This window comes from Neodiprion virginianus, chromosome 2, assembly GCF_021901495.1.
Source record: "Neodiprion virginianus isolate iyNeoVirg1 chromosome 2, iyNeoVirg1.1, whole genome shotgun sequence".
NCBI classification, from domain to species: domain Eukaryota; kingdom Metazoa; phylum Arthropoda; class Insecta; order Hymenoptera; family Diprionidae; genus Neodiprion; species Neodiprion virginianus.
The window spans coordinates 16,540,520-16,560,055 of record NC_060878.1 but is presented as its reverse complement, the minus strand read 5'-3'; the positions used below and the strand labels follow the sequence as shown (position 1 = coordinate 16,560,055).

General features: G+C 35.4%; 2 protein-coding genes across 3 annotated transcripts in view; one reads left to right on the top strand and one right to left on the bottom strand.

The window, feature by feature from the left end:
- Positions 1 to 19,536, bottom strand: part of LOC124299284 (flotillin-2) — a 510,013-nt gene that overhangs the window by 464,799 nt on the left and 25,678 nt on the right. The gene's annotated exons all lie outside the window — the stretch shown is intronic.
- LOC124299269 (glucose dehydrogenase [FAD, quinone]-like) lies at positions 6,590 to 12,531 on the top strand. 2 transcript variants are annotated; one of them, XM_046752355.1, is made up of 7 exons: positions 6,590 to 6,651; positions 7,090 to 7,223; positions 7,382 to 7,610; positions 8,136 to 8,499; positions 9,831 to 10,240; positions 11,369 to 11,877; positions 12,143 to 12,531. In XM_046752355.1, the coding sequence occupies exons 2-7, from the start codon at positions 7,092 to 7,094 to the stop codon at positions 12,341 to 12,343; spliced, it is 1,845 nt and encodes a 614-aa protein (XP_046608311.1). In that variant the 5' UTR covers positions 6,590 to 6,651; positions 7,090 to 7,091; the 3' UTR covers positions 12,344 to 12,531. The 2 variants fall into 2 exon arrangements, with proteins under 2 accessions (XP_046608311.1, XP_046608310.1); XM_046752354.1 differs by having other exon boundaries at positions 6,634 to 6,670.

Below are 19,536 nucleotides of genomic sequence, written 5' to 3'. Positions count from 1 at the left end.
GAAAGGTTAAGCTTTGAAAATATAAAAAAAAAAAAAAAATCGATTTTTTCAAATTTCTACACTAGAATACCCCCTTAATAACAAATAATCGCGTTGGATTTCACGCATGCACCGCCGATTAAAAGCTACAAGATCCTGAAAAACGAGCGTTACGCATCGAAACTTTAACTCTCATGAAATCTGTACAACAACGCTGCAGGCGAAAAATGTTTAATAAAAAAAATAAACAACGGTCGAATAAATACCGAACAATAGTTTTTTTTTAAATACAATCAATCCATTTGACAATAAAGTACCTTCATTAAACGATTCAAAATCAATTTTGAACCAATTCATTGCCTCAGCCTGAAATAATTTTCACGTTTTTCTTTTATTGCATGTTTATCGTTTTCAAGTACATAGATTAGTTATAATTCATATTCGTTCTTATAATTGTAAGGGGAATTGTTGGTTTAATTATCGAACTGCTATGGAAAAAGATTTCGCCGATGTTTTTGAACTGGTGATACTACCGATGCAGATCTGTAACTGGTTTCTCATGGTGAAAAATTGTTCTTTTCATACTGAAACCTGAAGTTCAAATGCATCGACTCCAGTTCTACTGGAAGTTTCATTCGCTGAACATCGCTGAATTACATTGTGAAGCCGGAACTCCATCGAATCCCCTTCGGTAAGTTATAAACAAATAATCAAAAAGATACTGAAGATCAAATTAAGTCATTAATAAACAAAATTTACAACACTGGAAAGAGCGATTTAATCTCATTACGAAGAAAACGAGCGGCAAAAATAGTTAAAATATTATGAAATTCTATTTTTTTGTTACTTTGTTTTCCTTTTGTTAACTTTTTGGTAAAATTGCAATACGAGTGAAATTTATGTTAGGTAAATATAGGCTGAAGCTATACAAAAACCGTAAAATACGCATGTACGAGTTAATATTGAACGTAACTTGAGAACACGTTCCAGTAAGGGAAAAAATGGGGAATCGTCTGACGTAATAGTGGCGAAAATATTTTACACGTGTAGATGGTGAGACGGAAACCAGTTTCCGATTCGATACTGATCGACCGACCCGAATATCTTCGAGTCTGGGTTCGTTTTACGGTGATGAAGCCAATTACAAGCCTTGGAATTGCACAATGGGTTTAAAGTATGCAATTTGCAGTTTGCGCGATGGCAAAAAACCGGCTGGTCGAGGTCAGACTGCAAGTGAAACGACCCGAGTACGTAGCAAAAAAATTCTCACGCACGGAATTTCAGTCCAAAGTTATGATACATAAATAACCGAAGATGAGGATGACATTATAAGTATTTTCAAAGATTTTAACGTGAACATTAAAAAGAATTGAAAACACTTTCTCGGTCTTTTCAAATATTCCGAAGAATTGATTGTAACTTTTTTGTGTAAAATAGTTCGGGAACAGCTGTAGCAAAAGTAAAAACAGGAATAACGGTAAATGGAAGAAAACGTATTGAGTCGATCGAATTTTGCACATGAAAAAAGGGAAAACTATTCGTGGGCATTTCAATGTTCTGCAACTTTTCAAAATCGTCAAAAACTTAGTTTGAATTTTGTTCAAAGTGTAAATTCGCACCGGAGTTTATGGATTATACCGGGACAATCTCTTGAAACTTGAAAATCAACTGCGCATGCGCCAAATAATTCGAAATCTTCCCGCAGCGATATTTTTTTCTGCGATTCAGGCGGACCAACGTACTCAAAATGAGTCCGTTTGAATTTTCAAAGAGCATAAGCATTAAATTGCGACCGTTCTTTGAGGAATCAACTTTCCGGCCCAATAACAAATGCTTTCCAAACCTTTCCTGGTCACGACCCCAAATATCTGAGATTCTAACCTCGAAAATTCGTATCAACTACATCGCCGGCAAAACTCGCGCATGCGCAGTTGATTTTCAAGTTTCAAGAGATTGTCCCGGTATATCGAAAATTCAACGAGTTTGAAAAAAACAGAGTCTTGTAATTAAACGTTTACTGCACGAAAACGGTTTTCTTCTCCGTTAAATTTGTATCGATTTGAAAAAAAAAAAACGTACATAAATAGGGATAAGAAAGCAACAATTAAACGAATTTATATCGTTAACTTGAAGTACATTCACCTGTACAATAAAATTCCTAGGTCAATGTAGCAATAAAAGCATATCCTCATCGATAAAGTAATTTGTTTGTTTTTTGTTTTTTTTTCTTCGACCGATGTTGTTTGATTCGTTTTTCGGCCGGAAGAAATGAAAGAAAAAACCACTACAACGTACTTTGACATTTAAAATTCACAACGAAATCCGGGTAAAATAAAAGTTTCCGCAGTGTGGGGAAAAAAACTTGCGGTGCCAACATGTCCTTCCTGTTTGAATCCATTCGATATTTTCCCGCACAATTTCGACCGATGCGGAAATTGACTCGTGTTGATTTCTCGAATTGAATCGATGTCGTTGCTGCTGTTTCGCTACATGCATACCTGAAATACACAGAAAAAAACGTTTACATTAGTATTCGGCGATGTGTCATGTAAACTGTGTTACAGATTGAATAGAAATTTGAATGTATAAATATATTATAACTAGAAACGAATTAATATACATGCCGGGTGAAACAGAGAACGATATCATTTGAATTCAATTTATTCCTTTACTTCATGCATTCGCTAATCTCTTTTTTAGTGACTGAAATTATGTTTAAAAATAATTGGAAATCGATATTCATACCAAAAAGGGTCAAATTGGAACAAAAAATTAATTTTCAACTACGAAAATCTAAGTAGTCGAAATATTCTTTTACCCTTCTTCCAATTAAGCCCTTTTTAGGAGTGAATCGATTTTCTCAATTTTTTGCCAAATTTTTTATCTTAATAGATTCAATCAAATTACACAGAAAGCTGAAGTGGGAAAATTTCGAGACAGCAAAATTGTAGGAAATTTTGACGTTTCGGTAGGTCATATATCAATGAGGATTCGGTCGGTAAATAAAAACCTCGATCACGATTCAGGCGGTACATAAAAACTTTGATCGAAATTCGATCGATAACGCCTCTTCACACTTTACCGACGCGTCAAAAGAACAACGTCGATTAAATATTTCTGACTATACATTTTTATCAGTTTCCGTTCTTCAAATTTTTTTTTTATTCTGTAAATCTAGACTGGTTCACTCAAAAAATTATAAAGAAGAGGTTTAACTTAAATTCTACACATGCAAAAAATATCAAGCACAAAAGCAGTGCAAAATTTTTTAAATCTGTTCTAGAAAGTTCGAGTTTTAGTTTTGAACAGTAAAATTTTATAATTCTTTCCGCTCTTCATCGCGACCGCAGCGGTCGAATCAACTGTCAACTGTTTCCAGCAATTACCGATCGATCTGCGTAGTTGCGGGAGAACAACAATTCAATTGATAAATATAGTGGAATTAGTGGATTTATTTTTTAAATATCCAGAAGGAATTAAATTTTTTCTGTATGCATTTGCATTAATTTATCAATCACATGGTTTTCACATGGTAATATGGTGCTTATAATAAAGACGTTCTCAGTTCAGTTTATCGGTAAGTTTATCGGTAAACGAGATTTCTACCGACCGTGAAATTTGGTTTTATTCACAGGACTGGATTCACTTACTAGGAAAATATGTTGGGCGCTAATTCATATAACATTACAATGAATATATTTATTTTTAGATGACCCAACGAGGCGAATTTTAAGTGATAAGGTAATGAAAATGAAGCGAATCTTTAAAATTAAATTTGTAAATAATTATTGGACAACTCTATAATCTTATACTACTTTCGTTTAACAATTTTCAAATTATATTCAATGCACAGCATTCTGGTCAAAATAAAAAGGAATGAAAAAAAAAAGAAAACTAAAACAAATCAACGATTTACACGTAACACAGCCACGTCGAAAAAACAAACAAATTTCTCTTTTTTTTTTTTTTATTTTTTTTATTTTGTTCTCTATGAGGATGAATTAAAAAATTAGTATCCCTCCGATAGATTTGATAAAAGTGAGCCGAAAAAACGTCGGAAATTTTTTTATACCGAGGTCCAAATGATTTTGTAATAGACAAAGTAAAACAGAAAAGAAAAAGAAAGAAAAAAAAAAAAACGAAAGTCTCAAGGAGTCAAGAATTACACACTAATAACGGGTGAAAAATTAATATTTCCGAGCACATTTCGATGACAAATTTCAAATTTCTTGCAAAAGAAGTAAGACTGAAAAGAAAAGGTAAGGTATTACGTAATACACATTTGGGCATGGTTAAAATTTCATCGTTTTACAACAGAGAAACAGCGTTTCAACTGAAACATCAATATAAACAATAATAGGTACGTCGGACTGTTTCAAAAAAAAAAAAAAAAAAATTTTGGACTTTTCATAACGATATCCGATAAAATGCCTGTTTGGGACCTAAAAAATAACCTCTCAAAATTTGAGCCACGTCGCTTATGCGTAAGAACTGGCGCGATTGATTTTTCGTTTTTTTTTTTTTTCTCCACTTTTTCCTAAAAACCCCCAAAATATGACATATATGAAAAAAATTCTAAGGAGATCTTTTTCACGAAATTCAATTCACCGTGAAAAAAGTTTCTTGTGATTTTTTCACATATTGCGTACTTATCAAGATACTTACAAAATGCAAAATTACAACTACAAATATTGACTTTTCTTTTCAAACAGGCATTTTATCGAGTAGCGTTAAGAAAGATGCAAATTTTTCTTTATTTTTTTTTCTTTTTTAAACACTAAAGTATACACGATATGGAATGATTCTGATTTTCGCAACATGTAAAAAACTGTGAAGATTTATGTACACGTATATTTATAGTACAGCGGTAACCGTACGGAATTTAGCGGTTATACTTAACGGAACAATTCTTTTGCCAAGTCTGGTGTAACGGATCGTGTGAAGCGGTTCGGAAGAAATGAAAATAAGAAGAAAGAAACGTAGGGGAAATAAAAAACTGCCTCCGCGCATTTTTATGAGCTAATTAAAATCCTACAAGACCGGTTTCGCTGATTATTATACATTATGTTGATGTCACGCGTGGCATACGCTACGTATAAATTTTATATAACGAAACGAACGATGTTCGCGATCGAAAATAGCCGAAGTGTAGCGTGGAGATGAATTGTACAGGCTTGATTTCATTGAAGAACTAGAAAAGAAAAGAATATACCAACACGGTGTAAGGATATAAATGGACAAAATTACTCGAATTGACCGCATTCTGAAGTACGATATTATCGAGAAAAGTTTCGGATGAATATTAGAACGTTTAAGGATCCGAAAATACTAAGATCGCAATGTAGAATTTTTGAATACGCGAATGTCCATCTTAGGGAAGTTTTCCAATACAAAAGACGCAATAAAAAATAAAAATGAAATAAAAAACGTGCGAAGTTTAGGTATAAAAAGAAACCAGAATATAAAAATAAGATCGTCAAAATAATTCAGTTATCCATATTTCTATTCATTCTGACGATTTTATATTGTGGCTTGCTATAATTTCATATTCCTACATGTTTCGTGTTTTTACATTTTTACCCCCGCCCAAAGTTTCTATACATATTTGGCAACACAGTAAAGCCCTTGAAGTAAAAATTGTAACGCCTGTGAAGCATTTCTGCAAGTTGTGGGTAAAAGAAAAAAAAAAAAAAAAGAAAATTAACGTTACAAATCTGACCTGAAATTTTTCGCGCATGAAAATAAACAACGGTAAACGACAATCGTCAGACGGGCAAATTACGGGTTTTTGGAATACCAAATTTTCGCCACTGGTGGGGACAAAAAAAAATAAATAAATAAATAAATAAATAATTGCAGTCAACCGCTGCGCAATTTCTGATTCAATTCGGTGTTAACCGGTTATTGCGAACGCTGGCTTTTCAAAATTTGGCGATTGGAGTTGTAAGATGATTGATTTCTTAAATCCAATCAAGTAAATTGAGGCTCCATTTTCCGCAAAAACCAATACAGGCTCGTCAATAATCATTTATTTATGAACGCAAAAGCACACGAACGTGAGATATTTGAACCAACATTCCGTTAGGCAGACCTGAAAATCAAAGATCAAAACCGGATTAACCGTATCTGATCGGAGTTCAAATTACAGATATAAAAATTCTTTGACAAAATCTTGTTTAATTCGTTATAAACATCTTTTTATAACGTTAATCTTTTTAATTGTTTCGAAGGGTTTTCAATTTTTCATACCAATAATATCATCATAATTACAGTTATAAGACTTTGGTTTTACGCATTATTAATATTTGATTTTGAGAAATCTTAGGAGAAATAAAAGTAGATAAAAAAAAATAAGAAAATGCGTAACTAATTACATCTAAGCCATTGATATGTAAGAATCTCAATTCATCGGTAAAACAAAAATAAATAAATAAATAAATAAATAAAAAACAAGTTCGTCGATCTGTGTGAATTTTGACCGTGAACTTTCGTCTCGAATAGCTCTGCAAATATCAGTTTGAAAAGTCACCACTTATCAATGCCCACAAAGAAACTAAAGAGATATTTCCCCCTCCATTCATCTCCGATATATATTGCGGGATAACTTTGCTGTGCGATTCTGTCGGTTTCGATACTGCGAATAGACTACAAACGTTTCTTTCGATTCTCCGAGTACGTACCATTTCATCAGGCGATAAATAAGATATACACCATCATTAAAAATGAACACCATTTCTCAGTATTCTCGTCAGCCGGCGTCCATATATAATTACTGCAATAATTGTGTGCGGTTGGATAAAAAATTTCGTTACTTTTGTTCTCTTCATTCTTGATATTCTCTAATCTCGTATCGGTTACCGACCGAGCAAACTCGCCCTTGTCCGTTCGTTTGTTTACTCAATACGGGAAGAAAAAAAGGATGAGTTTTTCTCGGTCGGTAAAGGTGGGATTACCGCATGACCTTAATGGGCGCAAAAATACGTATTATCACAGCTTACATCACAAAAGGGGCAAACAATATTTGTGGTTCGTTATACGCTACGAGAATAACAACGTATCTTGTAATTTTGATTATTATTAAATCAACGATAATTACGGCAAACTTTTCAGGAATGAAATTCATTCTAATCCTGGTGCTGATTTTCGTCGCGGGATCTTTCGCCGTACCCTTCACCTACCTTGAATCTGTGCTGCGACATGTTCGCGGTCCAAAACAATACGCTATAAGCCGTGAACCGGAAGTGGTAAGTTGGTAAAAATACCGTGGCAGTTTAAAAAAATGTAAATCAGAAGCATGGCGATGATCTCTGTAGAAATATCTTGTATACCAGGTGGTGACAAATTGTACTTGAAATTTGTAATCGCAAAGTTTGATCAAGTGATGAAAGTTTCAATCTGACAGGTTTTCTCCGAGTATGACTTTGTGATCGTTGGAGCAGGGCCAGCCGGGTGTGTTTTGGCCAACCGACTGTCCGAAATCCCGGAATGGAAAATTCTTCTCTTGGAAGCTGGCCGTTGGGAGACACTCCTATCCGATATACCGATGATGGTCAGTTACTTTCAGTTCACCGACTTCAACTGGCACTACCTGATGGAACGCCAAGAAGGAGTCTGCGAGGCGATGACCGATGGTAATGAGAGCTCACCTCGTATTTCAATGCGCAAAGCAATGACTACTCGATACCTAGATTAATCGGACTCAAACAGTGTTAGCCAATCAGACGGTGAAGATGGAGTGTTTGAAATGGATTCGCTATGTTTCAAATCAGAGTACATCCGAGGCACAAGTGGTTTCGATTAACTTTGATCAGTCGAACTGGGAAAATGGTATTAAAATGTTTTCTCTTGACCTCGTTTTTCAAATGACTCGGGCACTGCTGGATCGATAAAATTAAAAATGACGGGGGTAGGTACTCTTCTCGCCCTTGAGACGTGGACATGTGCTGAAAACTCAAAATTCCGTTTTTGGGTCGGTTATAAGAAATTGGCAGTGGAAAGTTGAAAAGTCCCCTGAACTCGTTCCGAGTTATTTGTTATCACTTAAAGTCCTTCTACTTCGCGAAGTCGCTTAACGTCACTTGAAGCCTTGAGTTGAGTAAACTTCCCAAGTGAAATTAATGTGATTTGAACTCTGAACCGTGATTAAAAACCACCAGGTAGATGCCACTGGCCACGTGGCAGAGGCGTTGGAGGTTCGAGCATAATAAACTACATGATCTATACGCGAGGCAATCGACAGGACTTTCTGGATCTCGAAGCCGCTGGAAACTACGGCTGGGGACCAAACGAGACGCTTTATTACTACATGAAAAGTGAAAGGTCAAAATTGGCAGCCCATCCGTACTCTCGGTATCACGGACGCGACGGTTATCTCAGTGTTGGGGATGTACCCTACAGATCCAAGATGGCAACTACCTTCCTCGATGCCACCGCAGAACTGGGGAATAAAATCCTCGACTACAACGGCGAGGACCAACTCGGTTTCTCGTTCGTTCAGTCGACGATTGAGAATGGCAAAAGGTCAGTTTTTTTTTCCTAGTTAGAGGTAGTCGAAAGTACAGTCTTCTGTACCAACACTCTCGTGAAACAAAACGACCAATTGCGCCTGCGTCAAACCATGTGATTCCATTAATAGATTCAGTAGTTTGCGCAGAGTTTTGTCATTTACTTTTTAAATTGGCCAATTCACTTAGATCAGGTGGTAGCTATCAAAATTTGTAGTTATCTCGAAACTGTGTTGAATTACAAATTTGAGGTACCCGTCGTGTGACGGACCCTGTCCCAATTTCTGCATTCGATTCAACATAACCTCAAAACGCTTGCACTTATTGATAGATCGTCGCAGGGTGTAACCAGATAGAGTTGGCCAGCCTGCTGTCTAAGCGGATGACAACTTTGGCGCACGCGCACTTGAGTGTTAAAAAATGTTATACAACTTTTATTGAAAACTTTTTTCTGTACAGTCCATAGATTTTTATTTATAACGCGCCAAAATTTTTCAATTTTATGAAAAAATTCGTGGAAATTTTTTTTTTTTTTTGTCGATTTATTTCAAGTTTTATATTCTACAAATTTCGTTCAACCATTTTGAGAAAAGTTTGCCACGCTGTATATAAAAACCAATGCGTTATGCAGAAAAAATGTTTAGAATAAAAGTTGTAGAAAATTTTATTATCTACCAAAAACAATCCCTGCTGTTTTTGTCGTACGATGCACAGTTCGCGAGATGTTTGATAAAACGTGTTTTCCAAGATGGCGACTGAAGCTGAAACCCCCGCGTCCCGCCAACTTGAATTTACATTCAGGGAATACCCCCGAATATTTTCCAACAAGAAAATCAATTCTGTAGAAAATTGCAGAAAAAAAGTACCCGGTTCTTGGACTAGTAATAATTCTCTTGAAAAGGTGCGTGCCAATACATCGGCCAATCTCAAAAAATGGGACAAAATTGATCGGTAGAAAATACTCTGAGCCATCAAAATGCAGACGCATTTCGATAAAACGTACACTGAATAGCATAAATACAGGAAGATTTAAGCTGTGTTAGATCTTTGCGGAATAACATGAGATTGAGGTTTCTAACGTCAATGTATAACAACGTTAGATTCACAAAAAAAGAAAAACATAACATTATTTTGCAACTTCAGGGCTGTCTGAAATTCATTGAACCCTGATAATAAACCACAAAAGACTCAGATTTTAGCGACTTGTATTCTTTGAAATCATTCAAAGACTTGAAAACAGTATTCTTTCGGTAGAATTTATTGTACCAACACGACAATACTAACTTGAAACTTGTGAGATATAGACTCAGTTGAATTGTTGAAGTAATAAATCAATCAACTTTGCAGATGTAGCGCAGCAAAAGCATTTCTGAGGCCGGTTCTTGGCAGGAAGAATTTGCACGTTTTGGCCAATACAAGAGTGACGAAAATCCTGATAAATCCGAGATCGAAGGCCGTCTACGGAGTTGAATTCATAAGGAAACGGCAGCTGACACAAGTATTCACGCGTAAAGAAGTGATCCTGTCGAGCGGTGCATTTAATTCTCCTCAGCTCTTGATGCTTTCTGGTATCGGGCCAAAAGAACACCTGGAGGAACTGGGAATCCCTGTTGTCCAGGACCTTAGAGTAGGAAAAAATTTGCAGGATCACATTTCATTTCTGGGCCTAACATTCCTCGCTTCGAATGTTGGTGAGAGCTTGAGTGAAAAGATACTCCTCAACGATCCAAAATACTTGATTGAGTGGCTTCGGTATGGTAAGCAGAATGTGCATGTAACTTTTTCCACAAAAACCATTGCACGTGATTCGGGTCATTATTAAAATAGAAGAATTCTTATGTAGCAAAAGTTGTTCAAGTCAAGTAGAAAGTCAAATAAGAAGCAATCGAAAAAAGCTTATTCCCGACACGTTACGTTTCTTTTCCACAAAAAATTTTAACGCAACTTCAATCTTTCGTTAAAATATTTAATCGAACCGCTGTTTGTCGAGTGTTGCAGTCACATATTCCATGTCTTCTGTCATTGAGAGTAAGGATAGGTTACAATCTAGTAGAATTAGCTGTCGACGATCAGAAGTCGTGAAACCGGTTTGGCAAGCGATCGTGAATAACGTTTACTCCTGGTGATTAGGCAAACCGAAATCACCGGCGTAAAGCAGGTTGCTCGATTCGGGCGTAAATTTTCTGATGAATTCATTGCCGCTTTCCTGAATTTTAAATCTAATTCATTCGCGAAATACCTTCAAGCGGAACGATTCAGTCCGATTTGAATATTACGAATCGAACTTAGAATTTCATGCAACATGATATAATACGATTTCAAAAAAAGTTTCAAGCATATCTGAGCTATAAATCCTGGTTGTGTGCAGGCAGATTGATTCTGGTGAAAAAGTCATTAGTCAGGATTATGAACGTATTCAATTCAAGTTATACAGCCATAGTTGAAGACGAGGTTTGAAATATCTATTTTCTAAACACTAGACAATAATGACAGAAACATTTTCCGATGGCAAAACAAGTTTCAACAGTTTAGTTGTGACATTCATGGCAAATTTGGTTTCATTGAAAATAATGCACGACTCATTGCGAGTGTGAAAGAGTGAGGAAAGAAACGATTTAATGCAACTATTCAGTCTCATGATATACGCGTGAAATTTTGGTCGATCAAGCTCGAACGACAATTCTAATAATAAAGATCTCGAGTAGTAAATGAAGTTAGATAGCGAACTTGAGGCTACGTATTCAACAGATGTACATTCGTTCATCGTCGGAACTCAGAATAAACAGAGACTTGAGCTTTCGATCAAAGTTGATCAATTGAAACTTGGCATGCATTACAAATGAAGGGAAAACGAAAATGAACTTAGTAAAGTATTTTCAAAACAGGTAGAGGTCCTCTGACGATAACTGGAGGGGTAGAAGCGATCGGGTACGTAAAAACAAAGTACAACAATTTCCCGGCTAACCAGCCAGACATCGAGCTTTTCTTCCTGATCGGATCGCTAAGCGCTGACGGAGGATCGACCTACCGAAAGAGTTTCCACATAAACGAAGAGACGTACGAAGCAGTTTACCGAGAAATCGACTACGCGGACTGCTTCACGATAATCCCGATGCTTCTGCACCCAGAAAGTAAAGGCGAGCTGCGGCTGAAGAGTCGGGATCCATTTGCCTGGCCGAAATTCTACGGGAACTACCTTACCAAGGATATCGACGTCAAGAGAATGGTCGCTGGGATCAGGGAGGGAATCCGTATCGCCGAGACAAAGGCCTTCAAGATCCACCAGCCTCGTATTCACGACAAACCATTCCCGAAATGCGCTCACCTCAAGTTCAACAGCGACGAATACTGGGAATGCGCCGTGCGCATGATCACCGCCACTCTTCATCATCAGGTCGGTACTAGTTGTTACACTGAGGGAAATTTTTAGTTCCCGTTACCGCTCAGTCCTTGACTAGTTTCATTTTTTACCACAATCGAAAAATATGGTTACAGGTACGAAATGAAAATTAGTTTCGTACCTGTTACCAGAAAGTCTTTTTTAGCGATACACGTTTTACTGAATTTTTCTAGTTACTGTAACAAATGAAATTTTTCTCAGCGTATCCTCGCGAATTCACAGTCACGGTACCAACTTGAACTGACCTTTTTTTTTCAAGGTCGGAACCTGCAAAATGGGACCGAAGACTGACCCAGAAGCAGTCGTCGACCCAGAACTCAGAGTCCACGGTATCGACTTCCTCAGGGTCGCGGACACGTCGATCATACCGAAATCATGGAGCGCTCACACAAACGCGCCGAGCTTCATGATCGGCGAAAAGGCGGCTGACATGATCAAGAGGACTTGGAGCCGTTTTTAGGCCTCTGTTACACACAACCATTCCAATGACGAAACGATCGAGTCTTAGCTCACAATCAGTAGCTACAAAGAAACAAATGTCTGTTGATGAGAAGACCCGATGATGATCAATCGGTGTTCTCGTAAAACTGTAGAACGAAATGTCGTTGACACAAATTGATTAAAATAAAATTATTTATTGTTTACTAACGCATCGTGGATCTAATTCTTCATGACGATATTCATTTAAGAATCCGTTAAGCAGCGTTTAGCACAATTTTTTCTGTCACAGGGGATCAACGGATTCCTTCCAATGGTGACGTCTCTTTTCTCGTTTTTGTTTTTTTTTTCTTTTGAAAAAGAATACATCATACCATCACAAAGTGCGTACACTCTTGTTGGGATATCAGTATATATGTTTCTTTTCCAACGAATGGTGGCCCTGCCAAAAAAATTGAGAAATTAACGAGAAATCAAGAATGGTCAGATGTTCACATACCGTAATAGATAAGAAGTCAAGTAAACTACGGTACGTTTCGTCGAAAGTCGTTTACTTGAAAATTTCGAACAATTCGACGTCGGTAACGTATATGAACGAAATGTAACATATTTGTAGGACATCTAATTTTTGGGAAAGATTTCGGAGTGAAATTGGTGCAGACATCGAATTAAAACTGAAAATTATGGCCAAACAGTTTACGGCTGTGGACTTTGGAAAGCACGTAATTCTGGTACGCATTCCACTTCGATCCCGTGACGTTTACGTTCCAGGGATTTTCGGTGAGATCACCGTGAGGTCACGATTGGGTTGCGCCACAATCACTGATTTTTTAAAATTGATTCTAGGGTTTTTGGAAAGCACACAAAAAGTACATAATAACGGTGCGTACTCCACTTTGATCATGTAACGTGTTTCGTCATAGATATGCTGGGATCGAAACAACTAAGCACCCTTACCACGGGTTGATGATTCCAGCTGTACAGTTGAAGCACAAAAAATTCTATGTTGGGTACAAAAAAAGCACAAAATTGTGCTGTCAATAAAATTTGGCTTCCATGGGCGAAGGTCTTAAATTGACCAGGCCACCAGGGTATTATACTTATAATCGGGTACCGTGTAGAGTGAAAAAGCCGAGACTTTTCAGAGGCTATCCAAGAATTATGTGAGGGGTGTAAGGGGCACAAATGAAAAAGGAATGTCTTATCCTGAGCGTTGTTAGGAAATGGATTTTAGCTTGAAAAACAATCTCCTCCTATCAATTTCGCTCCAACGGAAAACGCTATCTGGTGTAATCGAGACGGAAAACGCGTAACTTGAAACCTTTCAGTGCGTAATTGCAATTCCGCGATAAAAGCTTTGCATAGATTGTATGGATTGATTTAACAAGTGGTTTGTGTGTTCACCTCGAACTTGAAATCCTGCGAAAGGGTTAAACGATGTATCGATATTTATAGTTGCTCGGTAAAGAGACGCGTTGTAGCTTGGCGATCATTCGGATTGGTGCGATTTGTTTTTATAGTTATAACAATCATATTCCAAGGCCAATGAATTCGAATCAGAAATTTCACGCTTGGTTCAAAACGTGAAACGATAAAATAAACCTTTCCTCTGTTCGATGCTTTTGATAACTGGATTCATGGGTAACTATCAAGTAAACCATTTTTTGTTCGTTTTCCAATCATTTGCTTTCCAAGCTCTTTTGAAATAACAACGTTACAAGCTGTTCAAGTGCGATTGAAAGTGACCATGATTGTAATTGAGATTCTTTTATTTTACATAGTATATTTGGATAGGAATAACGTGATAGAAAATCTCGGCAAGTGGCATTTTCATTATTCGATAAGTCAAGTTGTTTCATCGGCGTCGGTATGTTCCAATCGAGACCCTACAATTTCAATGTAAGCCTTAAGGAGTTGGGTGGGTTTCAAAATTTCAAAAAATCGAATTTTTTTTTTTGCTTATCTTATAATTGAATATGTTGAGAATATTCCTTTAAAATTTTAAAACGATCCGAGTCATATTCTAAGAGATATAACCTTTGGATCTTTCACCCATCAGGCTATAACCAAGCGTGACGCAGGTATATGGAGGTTGTCTGCTGCAAATCAAGAAAAAAAATTAACGTGTGATGAAAATAATGTTGAAGATACGACAGATGTTACCGTGTCAGGTGATGGCACGTGGAAAAAACATGGGTTTGCATCATTATACGGTGTAAGTACGATTATTTACATGTTATTTGAATGTAAATCTTCAATCGCGTTTTTCTCGAAACTACATTTTTGAAATCGGTAGTCACGATTTCTCGAAAACTTATGAACCGATCTCTTTCAAATTTTGCACACTTCTTCAAAATAACATTATCTCGTGCTTGAACGAAGGAATTTTTTTTTTTTCTATTCCAAGTAATTTTTCAAGGCCATGAAGGGTGCAAATTTTAATCAAAATAAGGGTTTTTTGTTTTCAATGCCGCCAAAAATGTAATTTTTTTTTATTTTTTTTTTTCCTTCGTCCAAGTACGAGTTTTAAACATCTACTAACAGAAAATTTTTGGTTTTTGCATTTCAGATGAATCTGTCATGAGTTATCCTGACTACGCCGAGAGAACTTTTTTTTGAGGGGTCATAGCAGACGACGTGTCCACGCCTTAATTTTCAATATTTTTCAATGAAAAATTTTTATCAAACTACTTATAAAATATGTATCTTTTATGTGTTAAATTGATGGAATGAAATATTCTGTTGATTAAATAAAAAAAAAATTCATAAAAATGTACCTATTTTGAGCTTTTGAAACCCACCTAACCCCTTAATGAAAACGATACATATTCGAATTCTAGTTTAGGAACCAGTTGCATTAGAACATTCGCAGACCATCTCAGAGCTTCTAAGCTCTGAATAATCCAGAGGTGAGAATTTAGAACAATACTAGTCGTGCCCGGAAGGTTTTGGCGATGCAAAAAAAAAAAAAACTGCTCAAGGTTGGTAAAAATCCTTGAAATCGAAGGAAAATTATTATTTTACAGCTTAAGCGTAACAACTTGGCAATCACTTGTCGGAGGGAAGGACTCCGTGCATTCGAGAGGGGAAATTTTTTAGAGAAAGTTCTCTCAGCGAGTAAAGTAGCAGGGACCAGACGGTCAGTATTTCTTACATAACCACGATAGTTGCTAGCCTACATTTCCTCACATGCTGTTATAGTAATGTAGTATTATGACCATTATTATCATTACGCGGATAGACATACGTAAACAGATCGTTAACATATTTTTGTTTATACAGTTGAACGCGGTTTGATTCTACAGAACTGGTGTGGAAAAATGTTGATTGGAACAATTTTCCTGTACTTGTTCTGTGGAATCGATTCACTTCCATTTGGTTTACGCCCGTAATCTGATCGTGATAATACTCGGACAAAATGAGGAAATAAATATACAACGAATAAGTGAACAGACACAAATTTTCTACTGAAAATTTTCCATTTTAATGTTTAAAATTCCTTTCTGCACGGATACTTTAGTTTCGGGTTTGTTCATTGTCCTCTTTTTGTATCCGAAAACCTTCATCGTACATTGGACTCTATTTATGAATTCAGCAAGCAGCTAGATTTCTTACAAACCTAGGAAACAAACGAACAGGTATAGATATTAAAACGCACAAAATAATACGTAGTTTATTCATTTTTTAAATAAAGAAAAACAGAAAACGTTGTTGTTAGCAATTTATTTATAAATCCAAAGTCTACGTATTTATAATGTTTTCACAATTTTTCCATGCAAATCAACTAATATTGTCTAACTTGTGTACTAGAGAGTTTCACAAAAAAAAAAAAAAAAAAAAATCTGCAAATTTGAGCTCGATCGAAAAAGACTTAGAGGTCCCGCTTTCGAGTTTTCGTTTTCACTTGGAAATAACACGAGAAAAAAAGTGGTTGCCTTAATTGTACTAAATATCGTTGCTTACGAAAAAGATATCTTAATATTTTTCATTGTAATTTCTATTGAATTTCAATGTAAAAACGAAAACTCGAAAGTTGGGCCTCGAAAAATCTTATCCGATCATTTTTTCTGATAAACCATCCTATTATTTACCCCATTTCACGTTTACAGATGTGTGGAAAACATTGTTGTGCAGATTTATTGTAAATTGGTCACCGACTTGCCGAGTTTCGCGTTCAGAAGCATACAAACAAACTTAGCTTTCTATGAATTAGTACAGATTAGTCTATTTTTTGGAAACCAGATTACCAAACACCTGTTCCTCTAATGATATTTTCTTTCATAATTTGCACGAAAGTGTAAAAATTAATTGCTGGACAGTAAATTCTGGTCGTCCTTGCGCGTTATGATCGTGCTTTGATTTATTATTATTATTTTTTTTTTGTTTTTTCTGTTCTCGATCAGCGAATTCCTTCATGTCGCTTAAAAACCACAACATGTTTTGTGTTATGAAGCATTTTCTGCGCGTAATTTGAACAGCCAATTTTTCACGTCATTATTGTGTAAGGTCGGTTATAAATAATACCTATGGAAAAATCCGAGGTCGAACATCGAAATGAGACGAACGATTGACTTTAACCATAGATAATTATATGAAGAAAATTGATAAGAAAAAAAAAAAAAAAAACGGAACAATTATGCGTAAAACCGTTCAAAATTGTTGCTATGACTGAAAAAAACTTTCTCTGCTTGAACCTGCGGTCGACAATGTTTTCTATGTCAAGGAAAGATTTTATGAATAACATTCAGCACTCGAGTGAATCGAGTTTCACTTTATAACCCTCATTTCGTTATTATTATTATTTTTATCGTGTTTTTTGATATTTTTTTTTTTTTTTGAATAGCCTCAGATAACGTTTCGACCTGTTATAATTGCAAAAATTTATCTCAGCCAGAATTATTTCAAAGAAAGTGAATCAACACGCGAATTATAAACCTGAATATTATTTTTGGGTGCAGTATGAAAGAAACAAAATAAACAGACTCGAAATCCTTTAACTCGGTGTAGTGAACAATATGAAACCTTTATTTTCTTCGACGGAATATTACAGGAACAACTTCGCAGATATTTCGCATCTTATTGTAAACGTTTTAATGACGCGAAGTAAAAGAGACAAATAAGAAAAATGCACAAGTTGGTTTAAGAAGGTGTCGATAAAAACAGATTATTCATTTATTTAGCTGGTTATTAACGAATCGTACCAACAAGTTTATCGTATAACATAAAATGAATCCTTCCTACTCAAATATAAAAAAGTATAGTTGAATTTTAAAAATCGAAAAACATTGTAAATAGAGAAAGATACAAGAATTAACAAAATGACAATTAAAATATATATTAGAGAGCAGAACGTTTAAATGACGTCGTGTAATGAAGGGAGATAGATAATTAATGTTAATTACGTGCTGTTTAGACAGTTTAAAATGATTTTCCGTTTTCTCTTCTTTTTTAAATACTGCGTCGAAGTAAATGGGTTGTTGATTAATTGTTGACCTGATCAGGATATTATTATTAAATTACACATTCGAAATAATCGTCACATTATAAATAAACTGAAATATTATACATTTAGCGGGTTTGTAATTATTACTGTCGCAAAGATCAGCCAAGTGACTGGTTGAAAGTGCATTACAACAGAAAGGAGGAAAATAAATGGAAAACCTGTATTTCATACTGGGCAGACTAAAAGTTTGCAAAGTTCTACGTTCAAATTTTTAATACAATTATTTAAATGAGTTAATTTAGCAGAGAATATCTTTCCTGGAAACGGGTGTTTAGTCACTGTTGCGACAAGCCGAGCGAAGAATTGTAAATGATTCATTTGAAATTGTGTAACTTGTTGCATCGTCGGATAAAAAAATTTCAGGTATGAAAACATAACGAGAATAATTTGAAATTCAAGTATATTTCCAGCAATGATTAACTAATTATAAACAATTTGACCCACTTTTTAACGAATCACCTGTATGTAAGCGCATTTATTATACGAGTTCAAGCAACCTCCTCACCTTGTTACGAAAAAACTTTCTTTATTATTATTCTGATATAAAATCAACGACAAGATAATTTTATAATGATTTTCGATAACTATAGAGAGGAGTTTGTTCAGTTTCTAAACTTACGAATCAATAAGTTATAATAAAATCGACAGATTAATTACTGGTAAAACAAGTTCAAAGAAAAATAGAGTCCGAAACGTAAACATTAATTTTTTACAAAATTGACGAAATCTTAACGAGTTGTTCGCGCATCAAAAAATCCTTTCCATTACAGGAATGATGATTGTACTTTTTTTTTTAATAGCAGGTCAATTTTAGTAAAAAAAATTCCCTCTAATTTGTTGAAATTCGATGAAAAATAATTATGCTTTACATGTTTCTTTTCAAATTGTTATAAAACTCAGGTGATTCTGAATATGCATCTTTATTGAAGAATAAAAATCATTCCTTTCAAGAACGATGACCATTTGTACATGTTTTTTTTTTTTTTTTCAAACCAGAGAACAAGAAAAAGCACAAAACCACAGCTCAATATTACAGAAATGTATCCTTCGATTGATTGAAATTCAGCGATAAATTTGTGTCTATTCGAAAACGCAGAAAAAAACCTCCCCATGTTGAGAAATAACGATCACACTTTCGGTCGAATAAGAAAAATCAAAGATAAATATAAACAAGACCGTAGTTAAATAATGGGTAAAAATTCCAACGCCAGCATTTTTCCAGACAACGAAGCAGAAGAAATGAATAAATGGATGAGAAACGCATCGTCGTCATCGGTTAGCAAACCGTCACGAGGCTGAAGCAAGTAGCGTCAACGAATCGATACATCAGGAAAAAAACGTCATTATTGGTCAATTTGTGATAATTTTCAAGAAGTTAGCTTTTCAGAATCGGTATGTATATTTTATTTCATTTCATTTCATTTATTTCAAATACGAGCAGAGCCCGATTACACGGTTGACGAAAATCAACGACCAAAATTTTTACAGAGAGACCGAGCGAATGATTTTTATTGGAAATAGGTGCTCACTTAACGATTATACAAACCAATTATTAAAATAACAAAAATAATAAAAATAAAAATAAAAATGAAAATAAACCACGAGGATAAGATGAGAACATGGAGCGCAAGGCCAATATTTTGTTTAAGGGGGGAGCCTGCTTTAGAGGCTTCAAAAAATCGATTTTTTTTTTTTGCATAAATGTCTTTCCA